Consider the following 26655-nt stretch of genomic DNA (forward strand, 5'->3'; position numbering starts at 1 on the left):
TCGAATTGCCGTAAAATCGGATAATTTTATTGTATCGTGTGTCCTTAAGGCCCTGTTTATGCTTAATCAGTTGGTACACGTTTTTTTCCTTCTCTATAGCAGCTCTGCCCCTCAGCGCAGCAACTTGGTCGTGGATATTTGCGGATGGATCTGGGGGCTCTGCAGCGCTTATTTAGCGGCGGGGACGCAGCGGATTACTTGGCTTGAGAGCACTGAAGGGACTTATAAGGTAAAATGGGGAAAATAAGTTCGCTTCAGTTTCTCTTTAAAACCCTCCTTCCTGATTCCTAATCCTAAAACCCCCCTTACTGATGCCTAATCCTAAAACCTCCTTTCTTGACACTAAACCCCCCTTCCTGACACCAAACCCTAAAACCCCCCTTCATGACACCTAACCCTAAAACCCCCCTTCCTGACACCTAACCCTAAAACCCCCCTTCCTGATGCCTATTCCTAAAACCCCCCTACCACTCACCTAACCCTAAAACCTCCCTTCTTGACACTAAACCCTAAAACCCCCCTTCCTGACACCTAATCCTATCCCCCCGTTTCTGATGTTTAACCTTAAAACCCTCATTTCCTAACCGTATCATTTTTAAAATGATACATTTCAAAACAATACATTTTCAAAAATGAAAACAAATTGTATATAATAAAGACAAAGCATTTCAAAATCTATAATGTTCTAATTTTCAAAAACAAAACATTTTGGTTAGATGGGTCTGATGCCCATTATTTATCGGGTGCCCAAATTTCTGCTGTGGGCACCCAATAGCCGATATTGACATTAGCGCCCATGGGGCGCCTAAATCGTCCAACAGCTGCAGGCCCCCAAATTTCCTGCTTCCAAGTGAAGGTGTGGGCAGGGCCGGTTTTAGCAACAATGGGGCCCCAGGGCAAAACAAACCTGGGGGGCTCCCCAACAGATACCCCGGAACAAAAATCGGCATTAAGGGACCTTTTTTGCAGCTGGTATAGTCAGGGCGTGAAGCCCCAATCAGTCGGAGGTGGAGCTCCACATTCTGGCTATCCCAGCCTGCATGGGGGACAAGGGGTTAAAAAGTCTCAGGAGGGGGGACCCCACATCATTTTTTAAACAAATTTCCCACACTTCCCAACCCCCCCCCCCAACCCCCCTGGCCAAAGCGCTGTGGCTGCGTACGGACTCCCTGGAAACCCCATCAGGAAATGTATTGCTCTTTCTTTTGATGCATGTAAAATTACACTACCGTTAGGTTTGCTACTAATAGTGACATTTACTGCATTTAAAAGTATACTTTTTTCCTTTGAAACTTTGAAATCGATTTTCTCAAAAACTATAAGGTCTTTTTGAAAAATGTTTTTTCCTCTTATTCCCAATGATCTCCTTAACATATCATGCAATTTTGGGGTTTCTAGCATTTAAGGTGGATTTGCTATTAACCGTTAAAGTCAGCGGGTTTTTAAATGTGTATTTTTTTTTCCTTTGAAACTTTAAAATTGATTTTCTCAAAAACTATAAGGTCTTTTTGATTTTTTTCCTCTTGTAGCCACTGGGGGCCCCTATAGGCTCTTTGGCCCTGGGGCAATTGCCTCCTTTGCCTCTATGGTAGCGCCGGCCCTGGGTGTGGGCTACCTTGTTATCTGGTTGAACTTGATGGAAGTACTTCTTTTTACAACCCAAATAACTATGTAACTAGGTGAAGGAACCTTTCATCTTGTGATCGTTGAGAAGATACTACTGGATGTCCATCTGAGCCCTATACATGAGAACAACATCCTGAACATTATGCGGAGGAGTAAAACCCACAGACCACAGCGCGAGGAATAACAGGCTACTTACGTGCTTTCTTGGTGCTCCCACGTACGGCCGAGCTGGGGGGCCCATAGCCGGCCTTGTTATGTGCTTTCACCGTGATGTGATATAACGTGTTTCCTTCTAGCTCTGTCAGGATGATGGAAGACTCATTTCTAACGGTTACCACTTTTTCCGCGGCTTCTTCTTGCTCCATATCTTTCCAGTAACTAACCTGCCAACGGTGACCACACACAAGATTAATTTTGGCAGCCATGAAGATTTCACTTTATTTCTTTATTGGTTGTTTAAGGGACCCGTCCTCCACGCGATGGGGAGGCTGTCAAAAAATTAACTGGATGTTTTAAAACAGCAGGATTTATAGCCCGAGTTGAAAGTGGACCTGAACTCTTGCACAGGACAGAAGGAAAACATAGAGACATGCACCCTGTATGTACTTAGAGAGTTTAGCCTGTCTAATTCCCTTTCATCTGTGACTCATCACAAGTTGCAATTTGATCCCTCAGCTGTGTCAGATGGCTGCCTCAGAGAAGCAGCTAATTTGTAAACACAGGATGTTAAAGCTATGTCTGCTTCCATGAAAGCAGGAAGTAGACACACTGCAGACTTATTGCAGGATTTGTATCAGCTGTAGCTGTAACAAAGAAATGTTTTTCTTTAAAGTGAGTCTGAGGCAAACTTACAAGAAAATAAACAAAAAAATCTGACACTCACCTAAAGAGAGGGAAGGCTCTGGGGCCTATATAGTGCTTTCCTTTTCCTCTCCTGGTCCCCTGGTTCCTCCGCATTCTCCTCCGTTTAAGTCTCCCACTGCTAGAGGGGCTTCAGAAGTCTTCAGGAGCCCAAGTGCTCCTGAAGACAAGCTACGTATGTGAGTGTGCGCAATAGAGCGTACTCGCGCATGCGCAGTATGGAGCAGCCCGTCTTTGAGCACTCGGGCTCCTTGAAGACTTCCGAAGTCTACTGCAGCGGGAGAGAGAAGGCCCTCTGACCCATTGGTCAGAGACTGCTAACGGGGCAGCCAGCGTTGGAACGCGGGGACCTGGAGAGGAATGGGAAGGCTCTATAGGACCCAGGGCCTTCCCTCTCCTTAGGTGAGTATCTCATTTTTTATGGTAGGTTGGCTTCAGATTCCCTTTAAAGGTTATTATGCTGTTGCTTATCTTTTGGAGCAGAGAGGATGTTGTGAGTTTAGGTCCACTTTAACACCCGAATGTTATTAGGCCTAGCTGTCTTGGCCGTACATGTCAGTGCGCTACTCACACGTTTATTGATAAGCCAAGGCACAGGTGTAGGATTGCATCGTTTGACTGTCTGTGCGAAACAGTGAAAGACGAGTACTGATAGCGAGTTTTAAAAATAAAACTTGTGAATGTCGCTGAGATATTAAAGTAAACCTGTCTTAAGCTACACATGCCGGCTGCTGTTGAAGACATTCTGCAGAGAGGTGATTAGAAGCTGCTCTGCTTATAGCTAGTGTATTATTATCTATTGAATTTATATAGTGCACCGACATATTACATATTATCCAGTGCCGGACATTAAATAAGGTTACAGACAATGATAACAGGGGTGACCGACAACACAATACAGGTAATAAGCAATAAGGTTCACAATGCCAGATCATACACTGGAGTAGAAGTCCCAGTAGCACAAGTTCATATTATTCTGAATGCATACATGAAATGAAGGCACCTGAAAAAAAGGGCGCACGGGATCGCCACTAGTAGAATATCGCTACAATTAGCGATATCCTACTGCCGGATTCCATCGCAAAATATCGGTAATATTTACCATTACTTTACTATAGCTAAACTGAGCCCTACTCTCACACAGAGCCCTCCCCGGTGGTGCCTAACCCTAACACCCCCTGGTGGTGCCTAACACTAAGACACCCCCCATTGCCTAACCCTAAGATCCCTCTCCTGGTGGTGCCTAACCTTAAGACCTCCCTGGTGGTGCCTAACCCTAAGAACTCTCCCCAGTGGAGCCTAACCCTAAGACCCCTCCCCAATGGTGCCTAACCCTAAGACCCCTCCCCGGTGGTGCCTAACCCTAAGACCTCTCCCCAGTGGAGCCTAACCCTAAGACCCCTCCCCGATGGTGCCTAGCCCCAAGACCTCCTTGGTGGTGCCTAACCCTAAGACCCCTCTCCAGTGGTGCCTAACCCTAAGACCCCTCCCCGATGGTGCCTAGCCCCAAGACCTCCCTGGTGGTGCCTAACCCTAAGACCCCTCCCCAGTGGTGCCTAACCCTAAGACCTCCCTGGTGGTGCCTAACCCTAAGACCCCTCCCCGGTGGTGCCTAACCCTAAGACCTCCCTAGTGGTGCCTAACCCTAAGACCCCTCCCCAGTGGTACCTAACCCTAAGACCCTTCCCCGGTGGAGCCTAACACTAAGACCCCTCCCCAGTGGTGCCTAACCCTAAGACCCTTCCCGGGTGGAGCCTAACCCTAGGACTCCTCCCCGGTGGTGCCTAACCCTAAGACCTCCCTGGTGGTGCCTAACCCTAAGAACCCTCCCCAGTGGTGCCTAACCCTAAGACCCCTCCCCAGTGGTGCCTAACTCTAAGACCCCCTTGGTGGTGCCTAACACTAAGATCCCCCCCGAGCCTAACCCTAAGACCCCTCCCCTGGTGGTGCCAAAAACTAAGACCCCCCCCCCCCCAGTACCTAACCCTAAGACCCCTCTGGTGGTGCCTAAACCTAACCCTCCATACCTAACCCTACTCCCTCTTCTTACCCTTAACCCCCCTCTAAGGTAAAGCTACAATACTACAGCTAAAAAAATAATTTTTGGGCACTGGTAGGCGCCCAATTAGCGGCAATCATTCAACATTTCCGCATCCTGCTGCCCAAAATTAGCTTCTTAGTGGCAAACTAAAAAATTGCGACAAGAAGGGTAAATTTCAGCACCAGTAGGCGCCTGATAGAGGTCCCGGGGCCCCAGGCTGGCTTGTGCACCATTGTTTTTAATTTTATTGTAGATTCCCATGCAGTTTAGTTAGGAGGGGGGCAGATGAAAGGGAATATCCTGCATGCTGGTGCCCCCTGCTGGTCATATAGCCATTGTCTATATGCAACTGAAGCCCTCTCCAACGATTGGCTGACCTGTTCAGCTTCTGCTTGATTAATCACTGCAGACTAGGTGTAACGTGCGTGTGCACTTCTTATTGGCTTATAAGCAGCCTGCAGGCTTTATAAAGCAGCAGAGGACTGTTTGGGAGTGAGTATTTCCCTTTGTGTGTTTGGTAAGCCTGATAGAGGTCGTCGCCATGTGCCCAAATTTCCCGCATCTGCCGCTAATCACGGCTTTTATCATAGGTACCACTACCAATGCAACACCCTTTCTCCCATAAGGGCTCCTGCACCCTTTTTTCCTGATTCGATTCAGGGTATGTTACACAAGGAGGGAGGGCGCTGCCAAAGAGGAGTCATGGAGACAGAACGGAGGGAGGAGTAGAACAGTCTGGCTGCTGCATTCATGATGGGTTGCAGGAGTCGCGAATCAGTTCAGAGGGAGGCCTGACAGGAGGGTGTTGCAGTAGTCCAGGCGGGGTGATGATGAGGGGATGGACGAGGTCAAAACCCACAGAGCCATGTTAATCCATGTCATGCACTGATGAGGATCCACCAATCCGAAACAGTCTGTATGCATGTTGGATTAGTTTGGCTCTGTAATATTACCAAACTCAGGGACAACAAAGAGATGATTTGCATATTCAGCAGTGATGCTTTGTGGGACACCTCATATGCTCACTCCAACCTGAATAATCGCAAATACCTTCTGTTTTAGGAAGGCAAACTTTTGTTTTGCATTGATAACAACTCAAGTTCATATGGGTATGTGTTTATCTCATTGTGTCAAATGTCACTTCAGGTTAATTTTTTCACTTTTTAAAGCTTTATTGAACAAAAGAAAATTACAATGCTACAACAATTGTCTTGTTTGCATACTTCAATAAAACAGGATATAACATGTACATTCTCCTTTCATTCTTAATATCAAATATAAGCATATTGTGCAAGCCTTGTTTTGTGTTTATCTTTGGCTAATGCTAAATAATCAGTAGGCTGACATCATCAAATATAGTATTCAATTTTAGGTCTCAAGAATAGTAGCAGATGTTAGAAAAAGCGCACGAGCGCTAAGCATGTTAACGATGTCCTTATTAAGGGACACAAGTAACTAAGTGTCTCGTTCAGGAATTACATTGTTGGTGTTAGTATTGGCGCCCTCCAGATCACTTCACCCCCCCTCTCAGCAAGAGTAGTTCCCCCTCCGGGGAAGAGATTTTCAAATAGGCATTAAGGCTTTATATTCATCGGTATCTTTAAATACAATCCAACAGGCCCATGTTTCAACGTACTTATGGACCTGTTCTCTGGCTGTTAGTGCAATGTCTTCCATCTGTGAAAGGCCCTCAACCCTGGTTAGCCATTGTTGAATCGTAGGTGGGTCTGATTGTTTCCATAGTATTGGTATCGTTGCTTTAGCTGCATTGATTAAATGTACTAGGATACTTCTTTTGTATGTTTTTAGTGAGATATTATTGCTATGTAATAGGAATACTTCAGGAGCCCGTGGGATTTGTAAGCCAGAAATTTTCACACAGAGACTATGTACCTGTTTCCAGAACAAGGATAACTTTGTACAGGACCAAAACACATGCAATAAATCTGCCTGTGGAGCATCACATCGCCAGCAGGTATCTGTGACCCCCTTTACATATTTGCTCAGTATTGCTGGTGTTTTGTACCAATTTGTCAGAATTTTGAAGTTTTGCTCCTGTATTGTAACATTAGGGGACCCTTTGTGTGTCAGTACCCAAATTGTTTGCCATTGGTCCTCCGTTAAATCTTTTCCCAGTGTCTTTTCCCAAAATATCTGATATGGGAGTTTGTCAGTTCTAGGTTTACTTGAGAGTAGTATATTGTAGGTGAGGGAGATCGTATGTCTGTGTGGGCCCTCTGCAAGTAAAGCAGTTTCCAGTGCATGTGGTTTTCTTAAGAAAAGAGCTTTGTGGGGCGAGTTGTTAATGTAGCTCCTTAATTGCATGTAAGCCCAAAGTGGGAATTTGTGGGGTCTCGTATACTGATGTAACGCCGCTAGTGTTTTGATCATGTCTCCCGCCATAAAGCTATGAATCCTCGGGATGGAAGGGCTTGCCCATTTTTCTGCAAATGAGGAGAAATAGCCTGGTGGGAAGGTTGGATTGTTTTGTACTGGTGTTAGGGGGCTGTAGAATGAGGAGAGCCCTAGTCTACCAGCAGATATGCGCCAGGTTTTGATCGTGGCCCGTATGAGAGGGTGCAAGGACTCTAGGGTTTTGGTTTCCGAAATGGGGAGCCATGGTAGTGCGGCTAACTGAGTTTTTGAAAAACTCTGTTCAATCAACACCCAGTGTTTAGTAGAAGAATGATCACACCATTCATACATCCTACTGAGGATAGTAGCTTGGTGATACAGAAAGAGGTCGGGGAGGCCTGCACCTCCCTCAGCCTTTGGCAGGATGAGGATAGATCTCTTTAACCTGGGCCTACGTTTGCCCCAAACAAAGTCACTGATTTTCGTCTGTAGGTCGAGTAAAATCTTTTTTTGAAACACAAATAGGGAGAGTCTGACATATATATAAGAATCTGGGCAGTAGATTCATCTTAACTGAGGCCATGCGACCAAACCACGATAAGTGGGGTTTTTTTCCCCAGGTTTCCAGATCTTTGGTCAATTGTTCTATCAAGGGTGTATAATTAAGGGAGAAGATGCGGCTAAGATCACTTGGGATCGTCACCCCAAGATATCTAATTGCAACTGTGGCCCACTTAAATTGGAAGTTGGCTTTACATTGTTCAGCTACTGGAGTAGGTAGGGATATGTTTAGGGCTTCAGATTTTGTGAAATTAATTTTAAAATTTGAGATGTAGTTAAATTCGGTGAATTTTGTCATTAAATTAGGGATCGAAGTTATTGGTTGCTGGATAAAAAAAAGGAGGTCGTCGGCAAAGGCTGCCACTTTGAATTCTTTGCCATTCACCTCAATACCCCTAATGTTAGAGTCTGCCCTAATCATATTGATGAACGGCTCTAGTGTTATGATAAATAGTAGAGGTGAAAGGGGGCAGCCCTGCCTAGTACCGTTTGAGATGTCCAACAGCTGGGATAGTAAACCATTAACTTTAACTCTGGCTGAGGGATTTCTGTAAAGCAGGCCAATCCAGAACATAACGTTCGGGGGAATCCCCATGTGCTCCAACACTGCGAACATATAATCCCAGGAGATGCGATCAAATGCTTTCTCCGCATCTGTGGAGAGTAGCATTCCTGGGATTTTGTTCTCTTTCATGTGTGCGATAATACCAATCGTTTTCATTGTATTATCTTTGCCTTCTCTGTCCGGCACAAAACCTACTTGATCCGGCAATATGGTTGTTGGTAAATATGGTAGTAGTCTATTTGCTATGATTTTGGCAAAGATCTTTGTGTCTACATTTAGCAGCGATATAGGACGATAGCTAGCACATTGTCCAGGATCTTTTCCCTCTTTCGGAATTACAGTGATATGAGCTTCTAAGAAGTGTTTTGAGGGAAAGGTGTCTTGATTTGCTGCATTAAAAGCTGAGTTAAAACGTGGTGCGAGAATATCTTTAAAGGATTTGTAATATTGGACCGTGAATCCGTCTGGACCCGGGGATTTGCCTGATTTCATGTGCTTTATAGCAGCTCTGAATTCACCCTCTGATAATGGTTCATCTAGATCCTTAGCCGCATCTTCTGTGAGTTTAGGGAGGCCATACTTATCAAGGAACGATTTAATTTTTTGCTGTCTGAGAGTGCAGGATTCCGGGGAGGGCGTCGCCTGTGTGAGGTTATATAGCTGAGAGTAGAAAGCTCTGAATTCTCCTGCGATCTGATCATTTCTGAATTGTTTAACCTGGGCTTTATCAACTATGCATTTAACTCTGGCTTGAGCCATTTGTTGTCTTAGGGCTCGGGCTAGGAACCTACCACTTTTGTTTCCTGATTCGTAAAAAATTCCCTTTTTAAGGAGAATCTTTCGTTTGGCTGTTAGGTTGAGCAGAGATAGTAAAGAGGATCTGAGTTGTGAAAGTTCTGTTAATGTCTGTGGCGCATGTAGTTTTTTATGTGAACTTTCCAACAATTTGATTTTTTCAATCAATCTGTCTATTTGAATTTGACGGGATCTCTTTATCTCTGCTCCTAGCTTAATTAAGACCCCACGAATCACAGGTTTATGGGCTTCCCATAGTGTCATAGGATTGGTATCTGGTGTATCGTTTCTCCTGAAGTATCTATTGAGTTCCTTGGACACCTCAACCCGCAGATTGGGGTCTGAGAGCAGGAAAGGATTAAGACGCCAATTCCATGATTTCTGGACCACTTCAGGGAGTCTCAAAACGATAGAGATTGGGCTGTGATCAGTAAAGGTTTTGACCCCAATTTCTGCCGATTTTAAATATCCCAGATCTCTTTGGGGAAGGAAGAGATAGTCGATACGTGTGTATTTGTTATGCAATCCCGAATAAAACGTGTAATCCCTCCCGGTGGGGTGGAGCAATCGCCACGCATCATGTAGGGCCATGGAGTCTAAGCCTTTTTTAATAAAATTCAGAGCTTTGAAAGGAATTGAGGATACCCCTGTTGATGTGTCTAAAAGTGGATTCAGGGATATGTTTAGGTCACCTCCTATTATGAGCATACCCTCCTGGAAATCCCGCAATCTCTTTAAGGTGGACATAATGAAGGAAGGTTGGCCTTTGTTTGGGGCGTATATGTTAGCCAGTGTAAGTGATCTCTCCCCAGAGAGCCCTTTTAAGAACAGGTAGCGTCCCTCCTCGTCTGCCACCACCTCTTTTATTTCAAAATCTAGAGATTTATGTATAAGGGTAGTCACCCCTTTCTTTTTCCCTTCCGAGGTTCTGGAATGGAACACCTGTGTGAATCTCCTATCCTTGAAATTAGGGGTGTATCCACTCTTAAAATGAGTCTCTTGTAAAAAGCAGATCTGTGCCTGTTGTTTGGTTAGGAAATCTAGTGTGGTCGATCTTTTTTCCGGGGTGTTTAGTCCGTTTACATTGAGGGACAAGATCTTCCATTCCAGGAACCCAGAACTGCCTCTCTGATTTGATGGAGGGATTTTGACGGGCATAATTGCTCGTTCCGTGTGATAGGGAGGGCTGAGAGGAGAGATACTGAGAAAGGAGTGGTAGATCTGCAAGAGTAGTATGCAGTGTAACCCGGAGAGCACCTTCAGAGAAGCAATCACCATTCCCGAACGAGACACTACTTAACAGGATATTACCGTGTCAGTCAAGTATAGTCTGATAAGAATTGTTCGTATCAAAGCGGAACCAAAGAGATCAATGGATTGCACTTTAAAGTAGAGAAATACACCACACAGATAAACTACCAAGGTAGTTCTCTGTATACTAAGGTGGGTTAACTAGGTCAGCAGACAAAACGTCAACTGTGAGGGTACGACTTAACAACAAGAGGACACACTGAGCCAGATGGCTCCGATCCTCCCCAGATTTTAGAAGCATTAGAAATTTAACATATAGGTAAAGTGCATTCCCTTGATGGTTTCTATATTCAATGTCTTTCTCCTGGACTAGAAAATTAAGTTGTTTCTGTGCAGGAGAGAGTATCAGGGAGCCAAACCTTTTAAGCAAACATTTGCTATCAAACTTATAGCCAGAACAATAACTGAAGTATGGAAGAAATAAGTGACCTTAAATCCTTTCCGGAGCCATATCCTGCACTCATAGTGCCATTATTCACCCCGGATTGTGCATACATATATAACCGGGTCTTCTATCACTCTAATCTGTTAGTGCATAGAATCAGTGCAATTTATCACACTTTAACCCCTACTAATCTTGCTATGGCTTCCCCTGTATTATCAGAGTAATAGAAATAGTGACACGAGAAGGGGGGGGGGGGGGAGGGAGGAGACCGCCCCGCCATGCCAAACCCATAAAACTGGGCTACAGGCAGTTGGCGCGGCGGCCCCCCACCGTCCCCCCCACCCACAATCACAGGAGAGCAACCATTAGTGTGCAAGAAATATAGCAATAGAACAGGCAAATCTATGTAACATTCCCCTATCCCCACCATCTTGAAATATGTGGTCCCTGTAAAAACCCCAAAAAGAACATGCATCTTCCCACATCTATTGTCCACTCAAAAGCAAAACACAGTAAAATATGCAATATGAGAGGCTGCAGCGTTGTGTGGTCTGCTGCTTGATTACATCCTTGATGGAGGGGAGAGATGTGCAATCTTGCGCTTCAAATTAGGATAAATCACGGAACATATGTTGTTAAACACGGCTTCACACTTAGAAAAAATGCTCTTAAGAGGAAAACACATTAACGTATGCTTTAAGATAGGAAAAACGATAGGTGGGCAGTTCCATTGTGCCACAGTTGCCATAGTTAATATAGGGTCAACAGTGTTTTAAACTGGTGTGAAAGGCCCGGTATATGATGCGGAAAGTAAAGTTATGTCCAGACTACAAGACATGGCATATAGGGTCGCATAGATCTGTGAGACAGCCATATTACTTATCTGAGTCAGAAGAAGATCGTGAGTCGTCCCCTCTCGTGTCCGCCATAGTATCAGGAAGACCCGGTTTAGCTTTCTTAGACCTGGGTACCAAGTGGGCTGTCTGGCGATCCGTCTGTAGCTCCTCCGGCAATATAAAATCCGCATACCATTCCGGTAACTCCGGGGCCTTAAACTTCAGACCTTGACAGAACTCCGTGAGGTCTTCAGGTGTCTTTAAGGTGAATACCTGATTTCCCGAGGTTGCTACCAGGGCAAACGGAAATCTCCATCTGTAAACGATCTTTTTATCCCGTAGGATCTGGAGTAGAGGTTTCAGCGCTCTTCGGTTCGCCAGCGTGATCGGTGATAGGTCTTGGAAGATTGCGATTTGAGCCTCATTAAACCTAATGTCTTCCTGCTCTCTCGCTGCTTTCATGATGGTTTCTTTCAGTGGGAATGATTGAAGGCAGCAAATGACGTCTCTCGGGGAGGCTTCTGAAATAGATTTCGGTCTCAGAGCTCTGTGGGCTCTTACGAACTCTATGGCTTCATCTTTAGGCCTCTCCATCAAGCCGTTAAAAATGGCGGTCAGCGCCGGGACAATATCATCCGTGTTGACCGATTCGGGCAGGCCGCGTAGCCTAATATTACAACGACGTCCTCTGTTGTCCAAATCTTCCAGTTTGCGATTAGATTCAATCAGACAGTTGTTGTGCATGTAAATTGCTCTATTCGCAGCGTTGATGGTTGTGTCTCTTCGTGCGCCATCTTGTTCTAGCGTGTGGACTCGCGCTGCAATGTCCGCCATGTCAGATCTCATTGCGGCCATGGCGCTGGAGAAGGCTGACTTGATATCTTCAGCCATATCTCGCATATCCTTTAGGGTAGGAGAGCGATTTAGCCGGTCTGTACCTTTTGTCACAGTCTCCGGCGAACTTCCTGCAGAATCAGATGAGCGTGGGTCTCCTGGTCTCTTCTCCGGCGCCATCTTGGGTGGGGTGTTCGCGGCCGCCTTCAACGTCTGCGCTTTAAAAAGGTCAGTTATATTCCTTCCCGGCTTTGCTACGGGGTTCCCGGTGGATCTGGTTGTCATGCGGGGTTGGCTCCCTCTTCGCATGCTATGCTATGATGGCACTTTTGGCTGTGTCTGGGGAGTCACGGAGCGGAGCACTGGGTTCAAGCAGCCATCTTAGTTGGACGCCAAGCCACGCCCCCACTTCAGGTTAATTTTAAAGCAGTTTTCCTTCTGTCCTGTGCAAGAGTTCAGGTCCACTTAAAGAGTAACTGTCAGGCTGCAAAAGCTAATTTAAACCTCTATTCTCCTGTGTTAAACAGTTTAGAAGGAAGCCAAAAAGGCAATACTGAAGTTAAAAATATCTCTTACTTTGATGTTTGCTGAACAGCAAGCCTCTGTATTCCCAAGCTCCTAAGGAGGCTGGCAGGACGCATAACAAATACTGCAAAGCATTCTGGGGCTGCTTCTTCTCCCCAGTGCACTCCCTTGGTCCTCCCCTTTATTTCCCTATCCCGCCCTAAGGCTGCTTTCACAGTGAGAAGTTACAGGCTCATGTTACAGCAGCTTGTAACGCAGCCCAACTCACAGCACTGAAAAATCAATGTGCTGTTCACAGGGCACATGGAACATGTTAGAGTATACTGCATGAGTCCGGTATTGTTCCTAGCCACATGGCTAATTAATATTCACTGGACAGTAGTGTTGTCCGGATCATGAACCATTAGGATCTTTGATCCTGATCTTTTTTGTGAGTCGAATCATCAGGAAGCAAGATAAGGGAGGATATTACATCACAATTGGCTTCATACAAGACAGTCAAACATGGAACCTGCCATGAGCTGTCAGGAGCATCAATCTCTGCAAATACTATATAAAAATTCTGTGAAATCCAAACGTGGACAGTGAAATGCATATGTAATGTAAGTACAGCCAATATTTAGCTACTGATATATGTGTTTTTTTTTCTCTGAGACTCTATACCTAACAGCTCCTCTTTAAGCAAAGTAAGTTAATTCATAAAGTAGTTTTTGTAAATCACACCCCCTCAGAACACCCCCAGACTAAACCTAGTTAGGTAGTAAAAATATATTTTCGTTGTGATTTTAAACAGCTGAGGATTTTAAACAGCTGATGAATTTTAGATGTGCCTTTTTTTTTTAACAGTATCTTATAAATACTTTTTATATATATCTATGCAGTGAGGGGCGAGAAACGGAATTAGGACAAAAAAAATGGCAACCCATCTGCACACTTCAACCAGTGCTGCTGACGCAGAGCGCAGAGGTGATGCTCTGTAACGAGCCCTTCACCCATCTCACTATCCAAATAGTGAAAGAGCGACGTCAACGTGATGGATCCAATCTGACAGAACACCTCAGGAAAAACCGTGGCGGGCTGATGTTTTACTGAAAGCATAAGCAAGGCAGCCATGGAGGAAGAGTCTCTTTCAGCTGCTCAAACTAGGACAGGTGTCTGTCACATTCAGTTTAGGAAGCAGTCTGACAATGTCAAAATGACCTTTGCTGAGGAAACAGGGATAAATAGGGTGATGGATGTTCCCAGAATGCTCCATAAAATCCCAGCACTGACTTCTGTTCAGTACAGCTGATAATGGGAAGATGTCTATGCAGAATGACCCAGTACAGTGGCGTCGTGGTTAGCACTCTCACCTTGCAGCGCTGAGTCCTCGGTTCAAATCAAACCAGGGCCTAATCTGCCTAGAATTGGTATGTTCTCCCCATGTCTGTGTGTAGGTTTCCCCTGGGCACTCCAGTTCCCTCACACATGCCAAAAACATACAGAAATGCAGGCCCAGATTTATGTCACAGGAGCCTATAGGCACAGACGTCCTGGGCTGGCACCATAGACTTTGCTCTCCATAAAACTACAAACCACAAATGTGCTGGATGTTCCACTTATCCCTTACTTCTCTTGCCTGTCATAGGGAAGTAAGCATCTGCTACAGGTACCGCCTTAGTATTAGGGAAATGTTATTGTACGTTGAATAAGGAAGGCACGTGAGCCCCCTTTCTATCATCAAGCGCCTGTAGGCACGTGCCTACAGTGCCTTATAGTAAATCCGGATAAGTTAATTGGCCCTAGACCAAATGCGTACCTCCCATCTTTTTGAGATAAGAAAGAGGGACACTTTAAGACACACCCTTGTCACACCTCTAACCACGCCCCCACCACACCCCTCGCCATGCATATCACAAAGAATTCAGACCCAAAAGATGTAGTTTTATCATTCAAACTAGTATGGTCATTTCAATTATAATTAGTTTTTCTTCATTTTAACTCTTAAAAATAGGAAATATATCTGGGAATAAAGTTTAGAGTCAGATGAACACATTTTTTCAATAGAAAAATACATATATTAAAGAGGAACTCCAGTGAACATTTTACTGTTGGCAGGCGATGTAGCTGCTGCATGGTTTTTGGCAGTTGGAAATAGCTGTAAACAGCTATTTCCCACAAAAGTTCGAACTTTTCTTGTGGGAGGGGTTACTTGTGGGAGGGGTTTCACCACAATATCAGTCATACAGAGCCCCCGATGGTCTGTTTGTGAAAAGGAATAGATTTCTCATGTAAAAGGGGGTATCAGCTACTGATTGGGATAAAGTTCAATTTTTGGTCGGAGTTTCTCTTTAACACAAATCTTTACATCAGTTCTGAAAGAGGGACAAATGAGAAAGAAAGAGGGACAGAGGGACTGGGTTCCCAAAGAAGGAAGAGTTGGGAGCTATGCAAATATTCTGGTAGGGATTAGATTGTGAGCTCCTCTGAGGGACAGTTAGCAGTGCAAGCTAATCTTACTGCCTGGGTCTCACAGGGGTTGTCTCAGCCGTGCCTTGGAATGGCCGGCGATTCCAAAAGTGCTAGGCTAATGAAAGTCGATGAAGGCGATCTCCCAGAAACGATTGTGTTTTCCCTAAATCGCAATTGCGGGTCCTGCAGCAATTTTGGAGCGATTGCGCTCCAGTGCAAAGTATAGGATCGCTGAACAATCTGTTTTCAATTGCTCGTACAAAGAGATTTTGCAGTAATTTTACTACCCAGAAAACCGCAAATAGCAAACATTGTACAAATACTGTATAAAATAAAAAAAAGCTTCAAAAGTGCCAAAAATTGATACAGAGAACGCTGCAAAGCGTTCAGCGATTGTGATTGCGATTTCTAGTGGGCTTCTGCGCTTATGTTGTGGTAATCACACGGGGGAATTGGAGTTTTCAAAACTAGCTACAGTATCTTTTAGGTGAAACTGATAATTTATACATTACCAAACATATTTTATGAAAATTAAGCCCAGTTCATTTAAGTGTGAAAATGGATCTGATCACCGGTGGATTGGATCTGTTTTCACTCCTTATCCATTCCGCTTCTTCACATAACCCCCAGACCCCCACCTCCAAAGTGGATTTTTCTATTTAGAACAGTAAGTTTCTTCAGTAGTCCCCAATGCAGCACTTCAGCTTACGTTTCTGATTTGCTGGGCTCAGCGGTCTGGAATAATTGGGGCAGCAGGAAACTTGGATCCATTTGAATGGACAGATGTGAATAGATCCATAGGTTAACATTGGATCCGTTCCCATCCGTTACAATCCATTCCCTTACGATCCGAACGGTCTGTTTTTTTTACTCTAATAAGAACCGGGCCTTAAGCTGCCTACACTCTGGTAGGACTGCTGCCAGTGACGCAGCAATAGGAGATGCAGAGGTAGCGACTAGGGATGACCAAAAAGATGGAAATATTTCTGAGCTTATGCAAATTTATGTAACATTTATGCAAATAAATGCAGCTTGAAAATGGACCAATCAATATAAACCTGGGTGGGACTTGATTGGTCCATTTTCAATCTGCATATATTTGCATAAAAATGTACATACATTTACATAAACTGAGAATATCTGCATCTCTTTGATTAGCCCTAGTAGCGACTGCACCTGGACCAGAGGGCCCATCAAGGGCCCTCCTTCAGCTGCTGTATTTCCTCTTCATTTTTTCTATGCTGGTAACATCGCCTTTATGTGTGCTTTGAATAGAGGTAATCATTAGCAAACTATCCTCCTCCTCCTCCTGCTTACAACTCTCTGTCACTGCAGCTGTTTTGGCAGATTTTGGTGCTCTATATCCATATCAATTGCTTTAGAGGAGCTCAGTGTAAACCTTGCACTGGGGCATCTAGCCACTTAGCTACATCACTGAGTGTTGCCTAAATTTTGATATCACATTTCATGTACGGTAGTTTGTCAGGCCCACTTCTACTCCGACCTATTCCCTAGGGACAAAAATCATCAAGGCTGGATTTAAGTATTATGATCAGGAACATAGGCGCCAAAAGGATAAAAACAATATTTAAAAGTTTTAAAATTATTGCTTAGGAGGAAGTGGTGGACTCACCTCCTACAAGCAGACACAACAACTGTGTATTCACAAAAGGGACATTTATTGATATACTCCAAAAACAGATCGCAACGCGTTTCGCAGGTCAAGCCCGTTCCTGATCATAATACTGATTGTATCCACCTTTGGTGGAGGGGGATACCCCTTCTTGTCTTTTCAAGCCTACAGAGAGCGACTTCTTAATCCTGAGTGGGGACAGGCTAATCTCCTCACCTGCCTATACAGTGGTTGCCTGGAGGTAACCCTGGTTTGTGAGTATACATCTCATACTCTTTCTAATTATCCAATTGCCTTGACATACTACACCATATCGGGCTCTCGGTTCTTCTCTTTTTCAAGGCTGGATTTAAACTTGTTCTGACCCTAGGCCACCTTTCCTGAGGCTCCCCTTCCATGTGTGGCACCCCCCTTCTAACCCTTGCGCTGCCCGCTCTTCCAGTTCTAACCTTCATGTACATCAGCCCCCCTTCAGTTACATCCAAATCCCTTCGGCAGCAGCTCCCTATTTCACTCTCTTGTTCCTTATTTACAACCTTTGTATTCCATTTGCAGCCTCTTCTTCCATATGCAGCAATCCCTCTTCCATGTCCAGCCGCCCCTTGGCCAGCTACCGCCTAAGACCAGGGCCTTTGTGGTCACTCCAGAAATCCGGCCCTGGACAGCATAACGTGCTGATGGCTGATGGTGTAATGGTTAAGGGCTCTGCCTCTGACACAGGAGACCAGGGTTCGAATCTCGGCTCTGCCTGTTCAGTAAGCCAGCACTAATTCATTAGGAGACCTTTGGCAAGTCTCCCTTACACTGCTACTGCCAATAGAGCGCGCCCTAGTGGCTGCTGCTCTGCTCTGGCGCTTTGAGTCCGCAAGGAGAAAAGCGCAATATAAATGTTATTTGTCTTGTCTTGTCTTGTCATTGTGCGGCCGCGGAGGTCTGTCTTCACGACTGCCGCACGCGGCATTGCCCTATGGTCATTCACGTTTAACAGGATATCTGCTTGAGCGCTAATGATCTCACTCTGTTATATTATTCAGCAGCAGAGCGGGTTGTAGTCTAAAGTGAGTCTTCTGCTGCAGAATGAAAACTTTACACCTTTTTTGCTCAGGTTCCTGACATATCACTGTTGGTGACTAAGTGACCTGATTAGAGCACCAGCGCTCAGCGGTACCGCGCAGCGTGCCCCGTGGTGTTTCCCGTGACGCCAGACGCCGCTTGACATTAGCAGATAGAGGACGATCCCAGCCTTTAAAATGACGCCTGTCATAGCCGGTCATTTACACATGGATAATCTGACTGGAAGGCAAGCCAGAGAAAAATGAAACAAAATAAATCAGAAACCCGTTAAAATGGGTACAAGCTGTCACTCCTTGTCATTCATACAAGCCAAAAATAATTACAATACAATGCTATCTTTAACAGCAATGACTTAAAGGGAAAAAAACCATTGTGCATTTCTGGGAGGTAATTATACGGTACCCTCCAGTATCTCTGACTTCCTCCTATGCTGCTCGTTTAATTGGCCTCAGCCCAAATTAGCCCTGCAGCGCGTTGGCTTGTATGAGTGTGGTAATGTTATTAGACTGTAAGCTACTTCAGGAAGAGCGCGTGCTGCTGCTAATGTCTGACTCCGGGCAAGTCGCTGGCAGCGGCGGTGTGCTGTGCGTGACCAATTATGACAATTTTGTCTATATTATCTTATTTGCTATAGCAGATTCCATAATTCCTGTACAATTATGAATAAACTTTTTTGTTTTATGCCACCCTTTATGGGTGTATAAAGTATTTTAGGTTTGGATGGTGTTAGTTGCATTGAGTAGGTAACAGCTATCCTATTCCTATAATGTTTATGAATGTTGATTTTAACAGATACATTTTAGCTTTCCAAATATATTACAGTATACAGGGGTGTGACTACATTAGGTCAGGCCCCTTAGCAGAGATCTGTCCGTCGGGCCCCAAAGTACCCACCACCACTCCACACAAACCATGTATTTAGCTGGGTATTAGGGAAATCAGCCTCATGCGGATTTTGGACAAATCAGGCGCCGCCATAGAATGTAATTGAAAATATAAACAAGCCGGCGCCACAAGGGAAATTCGGGTGCCAGGTGGGGCACGATAATTAACGTTATTGCGAGTCTTTTCTCTGTTGTTAAGACATCCGGTAAAAATCATTTTTTGCCCTGTTCTTTATTTTCATTTTTTGCACCACCAGGGGATTCTTAGGGTTAGGCAATACCGGGAGGGGGGGTTTAGTTTTAGGCACCCCCGGGGAAAGGGTTCTTAGAGTTAGGTACCACTAGAGGGGTATTAGGGCTAGGCACGACTGTGAGGGCGGGTTTAGGGTTAGGCCCCTCCAGGGGGGTTAGAAACCACTGGGGGTGTGGTGTTTTAGGATTAGGCAACACTAGGGGAGTCTAATAGTTAGGCACCACCAGGGAGGTCTTATGCTGGGCATACATGGTGCGTTTCTGCGGTTAAATCGAGCCATTAGATGGCTCGATTGATAATTTCCGACTTGTTCGATTACCCGCCGGATCGATTCCGCGCTCGATACCGCGGGCGGGACAATGGGAAAAACGAGCAGAAGATAAGAGAAGCGCCCGCGGGGACGGGGGAATCGATCCAGGCGCACGTGGGGAAGAGCGGGGACGACTGCGGGAGTCGATCCGGCGGCATAATCGAGCCGCAGAAATGCACCATGTATGCCCAGCATTAGGGTTAGGCAGCACCAGGGGGGATCTTAGGGTTAGGCACCACCAGTGGGGGATAAGGATAAGCACCACCAGGAGGGATTAGGGTCAGACACCACCAGGGGGGTCTTAGGGTTCAGGCACTACCAGTGGGGGTTAAGGATAAGCACCACGGGTGTGTCGGTTACGGTTATGCACCTCCAGGGGGGTTAGTCATGGGTAGTGCAGGGTTCTGTGTGAGGTTTAGCTATAGTAAAATAACAATTACCGGTATTTTACTAATGAAAATAAACACTTTAAACAGTAGATTATCTGTAAATGTACCGATATTCTACTATCGGCATTGCTCTTGCACCCGATTTTCCATGGCACCCAAAATTCACGTACACATTTAGCTGACCTCCATCTCGGGAGCCCGCTCCTGTACATAATGCAGAGCGTTATACAGCTGGGGATTAAATCCAGAAGAGTGGGGGTCAGTAACCCAGCTCCCATTGGTGTAGCTAAGGAGCTATGGACCCTAGATAGGGCCCCTCATGCACCCTAAACATAACAATTAAGCAATATACACAGATGGAAAAAGCTCTGTAACTGAGTGTCTGCACAGAACTAGGAACACCTTTGTAGCTGGAGCTGGTTTTGATATTTGTGTGTATTTCTTATATTCCAAATACAACATGCTGACATATAAATACTGGAAATGGATAAATAAATAATGTCCATGCAGTTTATATTCTTTGCCCACAGGGCACACGCTATCCTCAGCAAAGCCTGCTGGGAGGAAATCAATCGCAGGCCAAGCCGCATGGAGAGCACATGGCTTTGCATGCAATGTCTACCTTCAAATGAAACACAAATCAGTAAGTGGTGCACTCGCTTTCCTGCCGATAGCGGTATTGACAGAGCTGTCCATAAACAAACCTCTGTAGCTTACCACAAAACAGAAATATAAAATAATGTCGGCTTATCTACTAATGAAATCATTCAGCCTGTGCTCAGTAGTGATAATCGCAATGTGCTAATTACGATTTCATGAAATTTCCCATAATTTTTGTAACTATATTGGGCTGCACAGTGGCGTAGTGTTTAGCACTCTTGCCTTGTAGCGCTGGGTCCCTGGTTCAAATCCCAGCCAGATCAACATCTGTAAGGAGTTTGTATGTTCTCCCTGTGTCTGTGTGGGTTTTCTCTGGGCACTATGGTTTCCTCCCACACCCAAAAAGATTGGATAAATTAATTGGCTTCCTCCTAAAATTGGCCCTAGACCAGGCATGGGCAAACTTGGTCCTCCAGCTGTTAAGGAACTACAAGTCCCACAATGCATTGCAGGAGTCTGACAGCCACAGTTATGACTCATAAAGGCAAATGCATTGTGGGGCTTGTAGTTCCATTACAGCTGGAGGGCTGAGTTTGCCCATGCCTGCCCTAGACTATGATACATGCACTGCACAATATAGACATATGACTATGGTACGGATTAGATTGTGAGTCCCTCTGAGGGACAGTTAGGTAACAATATACTCTGTACAGTGCTGTGTAATATGTCAGCGCTATATAAATACTTAAATAAATTATGACTGTGATCATAATGGAAACATCATAATCACAAAAAATGATGACCATACACACATTTTCATCATTACGATCGTTTTTGAGATGAAATCTTTATAATTACTAAAATTTTCATAATAATTTGTATTTTTCAGGTCAAATTTCCATGGAAATGATGAAGAAAGTACGAGTAACAAAATTAAAAATGAATTAAGATTTAACGACACAAATTAACAAATTACGAATTTTATGTTGTAATTGCAAATTTTCTTGAGCAATTACGAAAAGGCAACATTTCGACTCATCGCCAGTGCTCAGATGCAATCAATGGAAGGAATCAATGGAGGGTGTCAATGCCCACAGTCCAATGGAGGAAATATGGGCCTTAAAGCAGATGTCTATAGTAAAATGCAAAATCGGAGAAAAACGTCTAACCATTTACTGCAGTAACGCCGCAAACAGTTTAAAATAGACCTACATGACTTCCGGTCGCCGCACATCACCGCATGTTGCCGCGGATCATCTCTGATAACCCGCTGCTGTTGTCTATTACCGGCGTATCGCACCGCAGTAAATCTGCTAGGACCATACATTTTCATTGCTATAGCGTTACCTTATGGCAAAAAGGGTAATGCAACACTATGAAAACACGTCAGTGGGAAAGGGGGCCTAAGGGACTTATATGGGGCCTATTCTTGTGCCCATAAAGTTCATCGACCATCCAATTCGATTATTCGAATCGAATTGGATTATAATCAGTACCGCCAAGTGCGTGCCTGACCAACATAGCGACCAATTTCGGGATAGAAATTGGTTGCATTGTTGATCGCGCATGTTGCAAGGTGTCAGGCCAAAGTTGGTCGGTCGAGTGTGCGGTGCCGGCGGAAACGATGTGCAATTTCCTGACGATCGTTGAAACCATCCTCCGCCTCAACGCTGTGTAATGTAATGTCCCCCCGGTGCCAAAGTGTATACATTACCTGTCCGCGGCCTTCGCTTGTCCCCCGCTGGCTTCCGGGATTCCTCATTTGCATACACGCACGCCCCATGTGGTTTCCAGGTAAGGGCGCACTAGAAAACCACGTGGGGTGCGCATGTATGCAGAAGAGGAATCCCGGAACCTGCGTGGGACAAGCTGAGGCCACGGAGAGGTAATGTACACATTTTGGCAACGGCGGGACAATACATTAGGGGGCACAGCGGCGAGACAACACACAGGGCCGATTCCGGATCGATTTCATGCTGAAATTGGTTGGGAATCGGCCTGTGGAGTATGGGGGCAGCTGACAGATCTCTCTCCTATCAGATTCGATAAGAGAGAGATTTGTCTCTTGGTCGAATCTGCTCATACATCGCTAGATGTATGGGCACCTTAAAAGGGCACCAGTACATAGCAAGGAGGGGGATGGTGGAAATGGGGACCCCAGTACTTAATTCCAGCTAATTCCAAGCTGAATCAGAGCACAGTGTAGGGAAATAAAAAAAATAACTAAATACAAAAACATACATAAAAATCAGGGGCGTAGCAATAGGGGTTGCAGAGGTAGTGACCGCATTGGGGCCCTTGGGCCACAGGGGCCCCACGGGGCCCTTCCTAAACCAGTAAAGAATAAGCTGTTTATTGATCCTGTGGTGGTAATAATCACTTCTATAGATGCTTTGAATGGTAGTAATCATTAACAAACGGTTCCCTATCCCCTTCTTGCACCTCTAATACTGTAAATGACCTTGGCAGGTTTTATTGCGCCGTATCAAGTTTTACGTATAGAGTGAATGGGGGGGCCCACTTGCACTGGGGCCCATAGCTCCATAGCTACGCCACTGATAAAAATCTCAATTTAAAAAAAATGGTACACATTTAAAATTCAGAAATAAAAACATGAAGCAGAAACTGACATCACACAGGATCAATGAAAGCAAACACTCCCGTGAAAACAAAAACAATTCACAAATAATAAAAAACAAAACAAAAAAAACAACTCATTATAAACCATTAAAGGACATCCGAGGTGAAAATAAACCGATGAGAAAAACAATTGTACCCATCCTCCTTCTCCTAAAAGTGACATTTTTAGATATCCCACAGTTTTATTTTATATTTAAATCTAGTTTTTAAGTTTTTACTGTTTCATTATCTCTGGTCAATGACACCTTTATTGAAGTATGCCAGAGCTCAAATCTATGAACTAATGACCCTTTCTATCTCTTTCCTGCTCTCAGAAGCCATTTACTGACAGAAAAGTGTTTTATGGCTGTACTTGCTTATCAGTGAGGGTTATGCTATAGCCTGACCCAGTCCCGACCCGGACAGAAACTGTCACTTGCATACCCGATTTTTAACTCTTTCAGGCATAGAAAGAAAAAAGGAACACAACCTAATTATTTATGAGCTTGGCACTGCACACACACACGTCTATCTCATCATGTCACCTCGGTTGTCCTTTAAGATTGATACAAAAGCATAGCAAAAACACAATACAACAAAACTGCAATGCAGGTCTAAGTGTTGCTGTAAACATTCCAGCTCTCCCTGCTTCTGTGTCGGTAGAACATCATACTTCTGTCTGTCACCCTCACACTCTCCCTGATCTGAAAGTGGTAAACCCACAAGGAGAAAAAAATATCCTCACGCTGCCTTTTGTAGCTGGATAATTATTGACTGGTTACTGGGGGTGGCCCTGGGGACTCAGATAGCCTGCGGTCACCTGGAATGCCTCCATTGGCTCAGTTTAATAGAAAGGGGACACTTTTGCAAAAATACACCATATAGCAAAATGACATTTTCATGAAAGTCTTTAATGAAACGGCTATTTTTGCAGCAAGGAACGATTGTGAGAATTTTACCAACACATCCCTTGTTTAAACCACTTCCTAAAGGACAACTGTAATGAGAGCGATATGGAGGCTTCCATATTTATTTCCTTTTTAACAATACCAATTGCCTGGCTGTCCTGCTGATCTTCTTCCTCCAATATTTTTAGCCATAGACCCTGAACAAGCATGCAGCAGATCAGGTGTTTCTGACATTTTTGTCAGATCTGACAAGATTAGCTGCATGCTTGTTTCTGGTGTGATTCTGACACTACAATGCCAAATAGACCAGCAGGACTGCCAGGCAATTGGTATTGTTTAAAAGGTAATAAATATGGCAGCCTCCATATACTTCTCACTAGTCACTACAGTTGTCCTTTAAAGTGGACCAACAGCATAATAACCTTTAAACAAAAAAACATGTATTTGTTACAGCTGATACAAATCCTAAAATAAATTTGCACTGTTTGTACTTCCTGATTCATGGAAGCAGACATATTGTTTACAGCCTGTGCTTTCAAATGAGCTTATCTGCCATCTCTGCCATAGGCAGTCGTGTGACGCAGGGGGACATCAAATTACAACTAGTGATTAGACACAAATCAGGGGGTATTAGACAGGCTAAACTCTCTAAATACATGCAGGTTGCATTTCTCTACGTTTTCCTTCTGTCCTGTGCAAGAGGGGGGAGTGGGATGGGAGGTGGCCAAGCCGCACATGTGCTGAAGAGTTTGAGTATAGTGCAGCTAAGCTTTACCCGCTCCAGAGCCAGGTTGGTCCACTCACCATGTCAGTCACATGACATGTATCAGAAGCTGTATGGAGAAAAGCCAAGGCTGTACCAAAAGCAGTTTATATTGGCGCACGGTGCTGAGCACCAAAGCTAGGCACCATCATAGTAGCAATGCTATGCTGTGCACCCTGCGTAAAGGTAATTTGGGGCTCCCGACTTACTACAACTTGGATGGGGGATAGTATTTAATGCCTCCGGGGAGTTTATCAGCAGCAGGGAGGGCCGTAAATTCGAACTGCTCAACAATGAACTGCCCGAAGCTGCAATAACATGTACCAATCCTTTGTGCCACTGCAATTATAAAGTGCCACGAAATATGGAGGCACTATAATAGTAGTAAAAATAACAATAAAATAATTATGCTCTATTGTACAAGGCTTGCCAGTTTGAAAAGCAGGTAGACATCTAAACAAATTTCCGATTTTCATTTGAAATATATTTAATTATTTTTATGTATATATAAAATAAAACAAAAACAAAAAAAACACTAACACTTTTAGTACAAGACCTAATAAATAAGACAAAAAAATCATGATACATTCCGTTCATCTGAACACCGCTCCATTTTATGATTGCTCTTATACTTGCTGGCGCTCCTCTGAAATCCACAGAGAAAATAATCTTCCGAATCATTTAATATCATTTTTGTTGGTTGTAATATTAACATTGTTCTGCTGCGTGTAAAGTGCATTTACTGTGTACAGTAAAACATGTGAGCCCCGCTGCTTTTATTAGTATGAAAATCTTCCTTCAGGCAATTCACGCCTAACACATCCTTCAGTCTAGGCTTTCAAAATGAATTAATTTCCTCAGGTAGATCTACTCTGAAGTAAAAAACCAGAGTAAACTGTAAAAGATTGATGCAAGACAGACAGAAAAGGAGAAGGACATTGAATTAAGGGGCATAGTTATTTTATTAGAACCTAAGAAACTCCTTAAAGGGACACTTAAGTCAAACAAAAAAAATGAGTTTTACTCACCTGGGGCTTCCAATAGCCCCCTGAAGCTATCCGCTGCCCTCGCCGTCTCCCTCCGATCCTCCTGGCCCCGCCGGCAGCCACTTCCTGTTTCGGTGACAGGAGCTAACAGGCTGGGGACGCGAGTGATTCTTCGCGTTCCCAGACACATTAGCACCCTCTATGCTGCTATATGGTATATGATATATGCTATAGCAGCATAGATGGCGCTATTGTGGCCAGGAACGCGAAGAATCACTCGCGTCCCCAGCCTGTCAGCTCCTGTCACCGAAACAGGAAGTGGCTGCCAGCGGGGCCAGGAGGATCGGAGGGAGACGGTGAGGGCACCAGACAGCTGCAGGGGGCTATTGGAAGCCCCAGGTGAGTAAAACTCACTTTTTTTTTTACTTAAGTGTCCATTTAACGAGAAGCCGTGACAAAGGATTGGCTACGGTTGATCTTTTCCTTTTCTCAAACTGATCATCAGGGGGCTGTGTGTGATGTCAGGACCATGGTGCTGACATCACACTGGGGGAGCCTTGTTGCATTGTGGGAAATAACAGCTGTTTCCAATTGCCAAAAAAGCAAGCAGCAGCTAATTCCACTGACATCACCTGCCAGCAGTAAAAATGTCACCAAATTATAAATGTCAGAATGTAAATCAGGCAAATGAAAGATTTTACAACTGGCTAAATCATGTATACATAATTATCGTAAAAATTAAGCACTTTTGTTCATTATATTATTTTCACTGGAGTTCCTCTTTAATAATATTCCTATTTGTTTGCCTGTTTTTGACAAGCTGTAGAAGTTAGCTTCAGTGGAGGCTTAGTGGACAGAAAGTTATGCCGTTCCCTTACCCCCACTATCGGTTATTTAATATGGACAGCATACATTCTTCCATAGAGTGTTAAAAAAATAGCTCCTAACACTAATTCAGGAGGGCTCTGGAGTGTGAGAGCCCCATTATAAATCAGCCGTAGGCAGAGAGAGAGGGAAGGCTGCTAGCAGTTAGAGAGCAGGGAAACAGCTCAGTCCAACGCATTCTTATCAGGTTAAGCTGATGTAATGA

The 26655-nt window shown here is 44.5% G+C and overlaps 1 protein-coding gene across 1 annotated transcript in view; it reads right to left on the reverse strand.

Annotated features, from left to right (window-relative positions):
- LOC137543857 (contactin-5-like) overlaps positions 1-26655 on the reverse strand; it is a 57735-nt gene that overhangs the window by 14134 nt on the left and 16946 nt on the right. The window contains exon 2 of the mRNA XM_068264928.1: positions 1823-2009. Within this exon, the coding sequence (XP_068121029.1) occupies positions 1823-2009 (187 nt within the window). The remainder of the gene's footprint in view (positions 1-1822; positions 2010-26655) is intronic.

Source organism: Hyperolius riggenbachi, chromosome 2 (assembly GCF_040937935.1).
Source record: "Hyperolius riggenbachi isolate aHypRig1 chromosome 2, aHypRig1.pri, whole genome shotgun sequence".
Taxonomy (NCBI): Eukaryota; Metazoa; Chordata; class Amphibia; order Anura; family Hyperoliidae; genus Hyperolius; species Hyperolius riggenbachi.